The sequence below is a fragment of the Solanum stenotomum genome, chromosome 7, assembly GCF_019186545.1.
Source record: "Solanum stenotomum isolate F172 chromosome 7, ASM1918654v1, whole genome shotgun sequence".
Lineage (NCBI taxonomy): Eukaryota > Viridiplantae > Streptophyta > Magnoliopsida > Solanales > Solanaceae > Solanum > Solanum stenotomum.
In genome coordinates this window covers 24,118,981-24,129,094 of record NC_064288.1, presented here as the reverse complement: position 1 = coordinate 24,129,094, position 10,114 = coordinate 24,118,981, and the positions used below count along the sequence as shown (strand labels likewise).

The 10,114-nt window shown below is 38.6% G+C and overlaps 1 protein-coding gene across 1 annotated transcript; it reads left to right on the top strand.

Annotated features, from left to right (window-relative positions):
- The first annotated feature begins 7,588 nt into the window (after positions 1–7,588).
- LOC125869764 (uncharacterized) lies at positions 7,589–9,534 on the top strand. The gene is made up of 3 exons (XM_049550204.1): positions 7,589–7,645; positions 8,377–8,938; positions 9,266–9,534. Exons 1-3 carry the CDS (start codon positions 7,589–7,591, stop codon positions 9,532–9,534), a joined length of 888 nt encoding a protein of 295 aa, XP_049406161.1.
- Positions 9,535–10,114: the final 580 nt, after the last annotated feature.

Here is a 10,114-nt window from a genome sequence, read left to right as displayed (position 1 = left end):
CCATCCTGGTAAGGCCAATGTAGTAGTAGATTCTCTTAGCAGACTATTGATGGGTAGTATAGCAGATGTAGAGGAATAAAGGAAGGAACTAGCAACAGATGTTCACAGGCTTGCTCAATTAGGAGTTCATCTTATGAGCATATCAGATGGTGGTGTAACAGTTTAGAATGGGTCAGAATCTTCATTGGTAGCGGAGGTTAAAGAAAAGCAAGACAGTTATACGATATTTCACCAACTAAAAGGTGCAATACATCAGCACAAAGTTGAGGTTTTCTCCCAAGGGGGAGATGGTGTGCTTTGCTATCAAGGTCGATTCTGTGTTCCTAAGGTGGGTGAGTTGAGACAAAAGATTCTTGCAGAAGCCCATAATTCCAAATATTCTATTCATTTTGGTGCCACTAAGATGTACCGCAACCTGCATAAAGTCTTTTGGTAGAATGGTATGAAAATGATATAGCAGATTTTGTGTCTAAGTTCCCCAATTATCAGCAAGTCAAGGTAGAAAATCAGAAGCTAGAAGGTATGACTCAAGAGATCAACATTTCTAATTGGAAGTGGTAAGTGATCAACATGGATTTCATTAAAGGTTTACCTCGTACTCGCAGGTAGCATGACTCCATTTGGGTGATTGTTGATATAGTTACTAAGTTTTTGTGCCTTTTGGCGGTTAGGACTACAGATTCGGCGGAGGACTACATCAAGCTCTACATTAATGATATAGTTAGGTTGCATGGGGTTCCTTTGTCTATCATCTCAAATAGAGGTCCTAAGTTTACCTGTCATTTGTGGAAGTTGTTTCAGAAAGGTCTTGGTACTCAAGTTAATCTTAGCAAAATATTTTATCCGTTGACAGATGGTCGGGCAGAGAATACCATTCAGACCTTAGAGGACATGTTGAGAGATTGCGTGATCGATTTCAAAGGTAGTTGGGATGATCACCTTCCTCTTAAAGAGTTCACCTACAATAATAGCTACCATTCCCACATTCAGATTACCCCTTATGAGGCATTGTATTGGAGTAGATGTAGATATCCAGTTGGTTGGTTTGAGGTAGGTCAAGCAGCCTTAATAGGGCCAGATTCAGCTCATGAAGCTATGGAGAAAGTGCAACTCATTTGAGATAGACTTAAGACAGCCCAGAGTCGCCAGAAATCCTATACAGATGTAAGGAGAAGGGAACTAGACTTCCAAGTAGTTGATTGGGTTTTCATGAAAGGGTCGCCAATGAAAGGGGTGATGAGATTTGGCAAGAAAGGGAAGCTCAATCCTAGATTTGTAGGCCATTACAAGATCTTGAAAAGGGTGGGTAAAATCACTTATGAGTTAGAGTTGCCAACAGAACTAGCAGCAGTACATCCGATTTCCACATTTCGTTGTTGAAGAAGTGTGTGGGTAATCCAGCATCTATTGTACCTTTAGAAAGTGTGGCCGTGGAGGATAGTCTCACTTATGAAGAGGTACAAGTTGAGATTCTTGATCGTTAGGTTCAATGGTTGAGAAACAAAGAAGTCACTTTAGTCAAGGTTTTGTGGAGGATTCAGTCCGTAGAGGGAGCTACTTGGGAAGCAGAAGCAGCCATGAAGGCCAAGTATCCTCACCTTTTTCCTTCTGATTCCATTCCAGCTTGAGGTAATAGTTCCTCTTCAGTTTTTTAGTCATTCATGTGCAGTCGTAGCGTCATGTTTCTTCAGTTAAATTTGCATTTTTAGCGTATTTGCATGTTCTTTGAACTTAGTTCAGTCAGAAATTAGTTTCAAGTGTTTAGTGGTAGGGGATACAACTCTCTCCCTCCATTTCAGCTAGTTTAGTCTTTATTCGAGGACAAATGTTTCCAAGGGGGAGACAATGTAACACCCCGTATCCGACAACAGACCTCAATGCGGATTTCCAGAAGTTGCAGGTGCAACCCACGATTGCCACCCATGAATCGTAGGGTGACCCACGATCCGTGCTGGTGGTCCGCGATTTTACATCTGCAACCCTCCCCAAACTCAGCCCCAAAATTTTGTCTAAGGGTCGACCCACGACAAAACCCATAGACCGTAGGTTAGACCACGGACCGTGATCTGCGTGCATAGATCAGACCCACAAATCCCAGCCTTCAATCATGAATGACGATTGACTAGCACGGACAGTCGTTCCACCAATGGTCTGTCGGTCCCGTCTATCAGTGGCTATCGACAACAGTTAAGTCAAGGGTCTTTTGGTCTTTTGCTTATGCGTTGGACCTCTAAACTACGTTATTCAACCCTTAAACTGCATAGTTTTGGTTTGTTTTAGCCTAGAAACATAACTTGAACTTACCTAAGTCAGATCATTCACCAAAACATAGAAAATTAGAGCGTAAAGAGGAGAAACAAGTCAAGAACCCTAGTTCAAGAACACAACAAGCTTCCATCAGTTCCAGCCCCAAAATCAAAATATTTCTCTGTGGAATTCGTCACCAGGTATGTGGGATTTCACTAGTGGGTTCCCTTCACCTATTAAGTCCCTAGATTTCAGTCAGAATCTTGATTCACTTAATATTAACTAGACCTAGGTTTCTTCAATGTCAGAATTGTTAGGTTTTAGTAGTTAGAATGATCCTAATCATATTATCATGTTGTAGTATTGTTTTTGCCTAGATTCATGCATAGACTTAGAACCCTAGCTATATAGTTATTTTAGTTCATGAATTACACATGCTAGGTTAGTTAATTTAGTTATATATAAGCATGCCTCTGTTTTCGAATGCATTATTATTAGTATATTAATGTTGCATTCTCAGTTAGCATGCCAGTATTTTGAGTTATCCAGTATTACAACATTTCAGTCATAATGTGTTAATTACTTAATCAATTGGGAGAAGCTTAATACCGAGTGTACTAGGGTTAGTCACCCTCAAGTCCAAGAACTACGTTCCTCGTAGGTTAAGTCCCCTCTATTGGGCATTACATTTTAGTGATCACGCTAGCATGCCTTTATACCTCTGGCAGGGTATATTGGGTCCTCTCGATAAGGGGTATACATCAGACTCCACATTTAGCTCATGTGGTTTTATGTCGATTATTAGTAGCTCTCTCACAGTTCAGTCAAATTTCATTACATTGACCATGTTTTCAATATAGTTCAGTATTCAGTCTCAGCATGTTATGAACTTGGTCATTGCATTCATTTTAGCCATGTTTAGTATTTCAAGTATCCTTATCATGTTCAGATTATTTCATTGCTTATTTGCTTGTTCAGTTATGTTATTATTCAGTTTTACTCTACCATGCATAATCAGTACCTTCCAAGTAATGATGCATACTCTACGCTACATATTCTCATGATGTACATTCAAGTTCTCAGCTCCCAGATCACGTATTGATCGGTTCCTGATCTTCAGTTCAGCTGCATGAGTCCTGAGTCCTCATTCTTCGAGGACTAGTAACATGATTATCTTTCTTGCTTTTCTCTTTAGTTTTAGTTTTTCTAGATCTAGATGGGGTATGTCCCAACATTTCTAGTCAGTAGAGGCTCTATTTCAGACATAGTTAGATTCAGCTTTAGTGTTAGAGTTTAACTTTACAATTGTATTCAAAGTCTCAATTTTCATATATTCAGATTTAGTACATAGGTATTCCCCATTATTTAAGATTATTTATATGATTTAGCTTCCACAAGTGTTTATTGATTCAGTTTATCTTTAGTATACTTATGATATGCTTGCATGGTTAGCTTGGGGTCACATATGATCCTAGGTCTCGAGTCCGCGTCTAGGGGGTAGCGTCGGGGTGTGACAAGCCCAAACGAAGGTCAATTTTTGAGAAATATCTAGTGATGAGTCCATGATTTGGACTCATTTAGGGCTTTATTTTAATAGATTTAGTGTCCTCAAATGCATATTTTGTGGTAATGATTGATGTAAATCCTTGAATTTTAGGTATTTGGATTGAGGAACAAAGCATGGACACTATCGAGCAAAAAGGAACAAGGTAGTTGAAAGAACGAAGAAAAGAAGTCCTGAGGATCGCCTAACCCATTGGGTGAGTCGCTGAACGGCCGTGGTCTCACCTAATGTTCTAGTGTACCATGACTGAAGGATAGAATCAAGTCGGCAATAGAAAAAAGCAATTGGTGAGTCACCTAACGGTTCCGTGATGCAGTACCATATCGCCCAAAGTTACAAAACATGAAGTGCTGAAGGCCAAAGCGAAAAGGTGATGGACTTGCCTAAAGGGTGGATCGCCGAGTGGATCGGCTATCCCGACTAATTGCGCCGAATGATCCTTCGCAACACATATTCTGGCAATTATAAATACATTTTTAAATTCTTAGTTTAGAATCTATTACTCAATAGTTTTCATTATTGTCCAGTTTTCAAGTTTGAGAGCTTAGAACTGAGTTTAGAGACAATATTTCCTTAGCTTTGACGATTTGAAGATATCCATTTCTGAGAAATTGGAAGTGGGTGTTTAAGATTCTTCTTCTTAGAGATTTGTAAAGACAATATATATCATACCCAAGTGATGGAAACACAATTTGGTAACGATTTCTACCTTTTTATGGTGTCTAGCTAAAACCCTAATTTTTGGGGTGTGATTATGTGATTATGAGTTGATTTAGCTACTTGGTATTGTTAATTGATAGTGTAAATGTTGTTTAAAAGTGAATTCATTCGGTAATTGTGGCTTAATCTAAAGGTTGTAGTTTAAAATGCAACTCTACTTTCGTGTTTTTGTCATGCTCGAGACAGAGGTTTCAAAACCAAGATTGTTGAATTGATGGTCTATGGGTATTGGGTTGTCATGGGTTCAGCTCGAGAGAGTGAATCCTAAACCCTTTTACACACATTCAGCTCGAGAAAGTGAATGGACTAAAGCAAAGGTTGTTCTTAATTGCTGCTTATTGGTGTTCAAGATAAACCAATTTTATTCGGGGTAAATTGTTTGAGATTTATTTTATCTGCACTAAAGTCTAGCTTATTCACTGATTTATAGCCTATTCACTATTAATTGCAATCACCCATTTGTCTACCTTATGTAACATCCCTCAAAATGAAGTAGGATAAATTAGAGCCTCACATGGGTCCTATGCATAGCCTTTTTAGTCAGTTTTAAAGAGTTTGGAAGTCAAACGTCTAGGGACCACCAAGATGTTCGGAAAATAGTCTTTTATGTGTTGGTGTGTTCTAGTATGTTGTTCATGTTTTTTTCTAGGTTGTATGGAGTTTAAAATCAGTGGAGGTGACCCTAGTGTCTTAATAAATGTTTTTAGGGTCAAAATGTTCGGGTACGACTCCCCGGGACCACCCTAAGGGTCCCCAACCCTTCGCCAAGCAAGCTGCCAAGGCAACTTGAGTTGTTCTTGGAAGGAGTGGCTCCGCATCGGGGACCTGCTTCACCAATGGCCAAAAAGTGGCTTTGCATCGCGGAGACACTGCAGACTCTACTGTCGCGAATTTAATTTCCAGAAAAACTCGTGTTAACTCCTCCGCGTCGCGAACTTGTTTCCCGAAGAAATCTATGAAAATAAAACTCAAGTTGGACTTGTTTGAAAGGTCCAACTAAGTGAGGGGTAGTTTCGGTACTTTGGTTTATTATTATTTTAAGTGTTTTTAGGTATTTTAAAGGTATTAAAACATTTGAGAGGTGTTTTTGAATTCATTCTTCTAAAATCAAAACCCCAAAGTTTTCTCTGTCTCTATTGTTCTCTCAAGTTCAATGAAGAAGAAGGTAGAGAGATAGGGTTTCAATTGAGGATTCCCTTCAACCAAATTTCGTGGAGATTTCATCAATTGAGGAATGGTGGCTCTTCATCTAGGACTCATCTTCATCCTAGAGTCAATTTCAAAGGATTTTACAATGTTTTCAAAAGTGGCTAAAAGCTTGTTTTTGAATTCTATCAAGGGTTCTTGCATGAAAAAGATTTGAAACGTTTGGGTATGGATTAATTGATGTTTGTTTGTGGTTTTTGAATGAAATACTCCATGAACCCGTGTCTTCTACAAAACCCTAAAATTTGCTATGAAGTGGGTCTATTTCTATAAATTCAAAGTTGATGGAATTATGTGTAAAGTGAATGGTATTGATATCTCTTGTGTTTTTTAATGTTTATTTATGATTAATTGTTGATAATGGATGATTTAAGGGTGGTAAGCCTTATGGGTGAAGTATTGGTGATTTTGGCTATGGCTTTGGATTATGGTAAGAGGGCTTGAACTCTCTTTGTTAAATTGATTGTTGTTGGAAGGTTGGATCCACCTTTGGTGGAAGTGTTATATCTTATTCTTGTGCGCTATTATTGTGAATTGTAGCCATGAAGGCATTGGTGAAGTTGTTGTATAATGTGGCAATATTGCATTATTGTGAATTGAGACCACGAAGGGCATTATATGAGGGTTATTACATTGTTGTATTATTATACACATATGAGGCTACATGTAAAGTCCTATATGAAGCTATATGTAAATTTTGTGTGAAGCTATAATGTGAAAATGTTCTAATGGTATTAATGTGATATTGTATAGAATGGTATTATGCTAATGTGAAAGCATGTTTCTCTTTAAATGGTGATATGTGGTAATGATGGACTATGATGAGTCTCTATAAGACGATGTTGTAGCTGATATGCTAGACTTGATTATCTTGTCTTGTGTCATGAAAGGTTGATTATGTATATGAGTATATGAATGTTTGGTTGGGCTATGACTTAGTAATGGAGCTCTTCCTATAAATGCTAAAAGAGGAATTCTAGGTCAAGACTTGAATTGGTAGGACTTAAGCGTAGTGCCTTTTCATGAGTCTAGCTTCCTAAGTAAATGTATAACATTGAAGGATGGGCCTTAGGGTGATGTTCCCTTCTTGAGTGAAATGATAGACATAGAGATGGATTGAGCCAAAACGGCATGAAAATCCTTATCCAAGAAAGTCGAATGAGCTATCCTTATGAACCTAGATTGGCTATGACTAAGAAATTGAGCCTTTCTTGGGAAGAGGTACTATGAGTTGGTTGAACTGGAAAAGGAACCCTCTCTAGTACATATGTGATTGAATACTCTACGGAAACCAAGGCTAAGCACCGAGTGGATGTGGTTAGGATGGTGGCCTAGTTGAGCATGAGATTAGGCACAATGAACATCCTTGGAAATCTCTTAAACCATGTGCCAACATGAGTTGCATTTAGTTCTACCCTTGGCAAGTAGAACAACCTCCACGAAGTAGGATAGACTCTGTATTCTATACCTTGCTAGTATGGTCTATGTAGGTAGTAGTATGGGATACTATCTATACATGGCACGAGTAGGCTTAGAAGATACTAAAGTGAGTTCCCTAAGCCTTAGGGATATTATGTGATTGTCCCCTATATGCTTGTGTGTCTCCTAAATGGTTTTATAAAGAATGTTGACTTAGTATGTTATAATGTAGTGATAAAACCCTTGTCTATGGTAACTCTTAGGAACACTTAGGTGTATATGAAGAGGTTGTATGGGCGGTTACTTTATTATTCACTTAAGTGTGGCTTAGAGTGACTTGAGATAGAGGCTTAAATGGTAATGAAGGTCTTACTTTGCTATCTTGTTTAAGTATTGTACACTTGTGTTAATTGAGTTGTAAATGATGTGAATATGGTCGTATTTGTGAATGGTGACTTGAAATGTGGGTTTATGCTTGTGGTTGTAAAGGTTTGTTAAAAAAGGTCTTAAAAGCATATATTCCTTGTAAATGTCCGTTGTGCATGTTTTCTTGCGTGGTCATCGTACTTAGTACTTATTGTACTAATTCCATATATCTCTATTGTTACAAGTGTAAGTGGTGGAAAGTGAAGAGATCTTTTGAGGAATCTTGGGATATTGACTCTTCTCAAGAAACTTGTTATGTCCTCATATATTCGAGGACATAGTTGTTACCTTTCTAGTATTTCCACTTAGACATTGTATAACACTTATATTTTGTTGTAAAGGGCCGTGCCCCTAAGATGTTCTATTCGTGTCTAAGATGGTACATGAGACTTAGAAATTCTACTTCGTTACATTTGAAAGATTTTATGAGTATTATGAATTTGTTTTAAAAAGTGTTTAAATTCCTCACAATTTTTATTACCGAATGCGAGAATGAATGCTAAGAGGCCTGTATTAGACCTCCGAGAGGTCGAGTATGCATGTTACGACTTGGGGGTGCTCTCGGGTCGTTACAAACATGGTATCAGAGCATAAGGTTTTGGAAATTGTCCATTAGGATTCAAAGTCTCATATGCCACGTCTAGTAGAGTCTTGTTCATCAATGTGAGTCGCGACACATCTATGAGCGAGAGGCTATAGGACGGGAGAAGTTTCACTTATTTCATTAATCTTGACGTCGTGCCTTAGAGTTTGGTCTATAAGTATCTTTCCTAATCTGTCTCTTGTGTTTATAGGATATGAATACGAGGGCTAATCCTAGGAGAGCGAAAGAGGAGAATGTGGATGGGGGAGTTTCTCCCCAAGGTCTTCAAGGTTACCAAGTCCCCATAGGCAATCAAGAGAATGAGGTTGTGGTGGTTCCCCCGATCATGACTAATGAAGAGATTAGGGTGGCTTTTTTAACTCTAGTTCAAGCCATGATGGCTCAAGCAAATCGAAATGTGGGGCCTAGGGTGAATGCTAATGAGAGTACGGCTGCCTCAAGGTTGAGAGACTTCGTGAGGATGAATTCTCCTATCTCTTTGGGCTCTAGAATTGGAGAAGATCCCCAAGGATTCTTAGATGAGATTTACAAAATTGTGGATGCTATGGGAGTATCTTCTCGAGAGAAAGCGAAATTGGCTTCATACCAATTGAAGGAGGTGGCCCAAATTTGGTACACTCAATGGAAGGCAAATAGGCCGGAGGAAGCGGGTCCTATAGAATGGGAAGAGTTTAAGGAAGCATTCTTGGGTAAGTACTTTCCCCTAGAGAAGAGGGAGTGCAAAATTGAGGAGTTCATTAATCTTAGGCAAGGTAATATGAGTGTGGAGGAGTATGCTTTGAAGTTCTCTATGTTGTCTAGGTATGCTCCATCTTTGGTGTCTAACTCTAGAGAGGAGATGAGTAGGTTTGTTACCAGTGTATCTAACTTGGTGACAGAAGAGTGTCGTACGACAATGCTCCATGGTGACATGAACATCTCTAGGCTTGTTGTGTATGATCAATCTATTGAGGAGTCCAAGATGACTAGGGTGAGGAAAGATTTAAAAAGGGGTAGGTATGAGGATCAAGGACAATCTAGGTTTAAGAAGAGGGCTCCAAATCAAGATTTTTGAAGTGCCCCTAAGGTTAACCATGAAGGAGGTGGTGGTTCACAAATTGTTAAGCCTACTTGTTCCACTTGTGGAAAGAAGCATTTTGGGAAGTGTCTATCCGGTACTAGTGGTTGCTATGGTTGTGGGAAAAATGATCACAAGGTAAGAGATTGTCCTAATATTGTGGCTAAAGGAAGGAATAATAGGAAAGCTCATTATAGTGATCTTAGTGTTGATGGTAAAGCAAGGAATCGTTTCTATGCTCTCCAAGTTAACAAGGGAGCAAATCGGGATGAAGGTGCCGGTAAGTCATAATTTCTAGTTTTGTGTTGGAATCCTTTTGTGTTGGTTTAGATGGGTTTCTCCTAAGTGGGGGATGGTATGCTGAATGATGAGTTGAGGTGAGTTTGGATATTCTTTTCTCCTTCTTCTATTCCTAATCGAGTTTGAGTCATAGAATTGTAGAAGCATGATGCATGGTTTTTGGAGTCTTGTGTGAAAAAAAAATGAGTTTCTGTATTTCTCCTTATAATGATGCATGCTTTAAATTGAGTTCTTGATTTAAATGAGAAAATTAGTTTCATGATCGTTGTTCCCCTTATATGCATAAATTGGTGAGTTGTTAGAGTTGATTAGTTGAGCATGCTTAAGTGTATTCTTGATGTAGCATGATTGTGTTTTAATAAGATAATTGCATATTGTGTTCTTTGATGTTGTTATGAGCATGAGGTCTTATGGAGAAGGAAGTTCCTCCAAATAAATGAGAAATGGAAAAAAAAAAAAGGGTTTTAGACATGTTGAGTTGTAGGCATGATTCCAACTTCCATAAATTTGAATGAAGTTATGTTGTAATGGCTTGTTATGTGGAGTTGATGTTTCCTCCTTGATGAGTGCT

What these genes read in the sequence shown, in the direction of transcription:
- LOC125869764 (XM_049550204.1), top strand. Translation starts at nt 7,589, where the DNA reads ATGGTCGTATTTGTGAATGGTGACTTGAAATGTGGGTTTATGCTTGTG. An exon ending in TTATGCTTGTGGTTGTAAAG is followed by an intron (nt 7,646 to 8,376) that starts GTTTGTTAAAAA and finishes TTGTGTTTATAG; the next exon opens with GATATGAATACGAGGGCTAA. An exon ending in GTTCATTAATCTTAGGCAAG is followed by an intron (nt 8,939 to 9,265) that starts GTAATATGAGTG and finishes TTAACCATGAAG; the next exon opens with GAGGTGGTGGTTCACAAATT.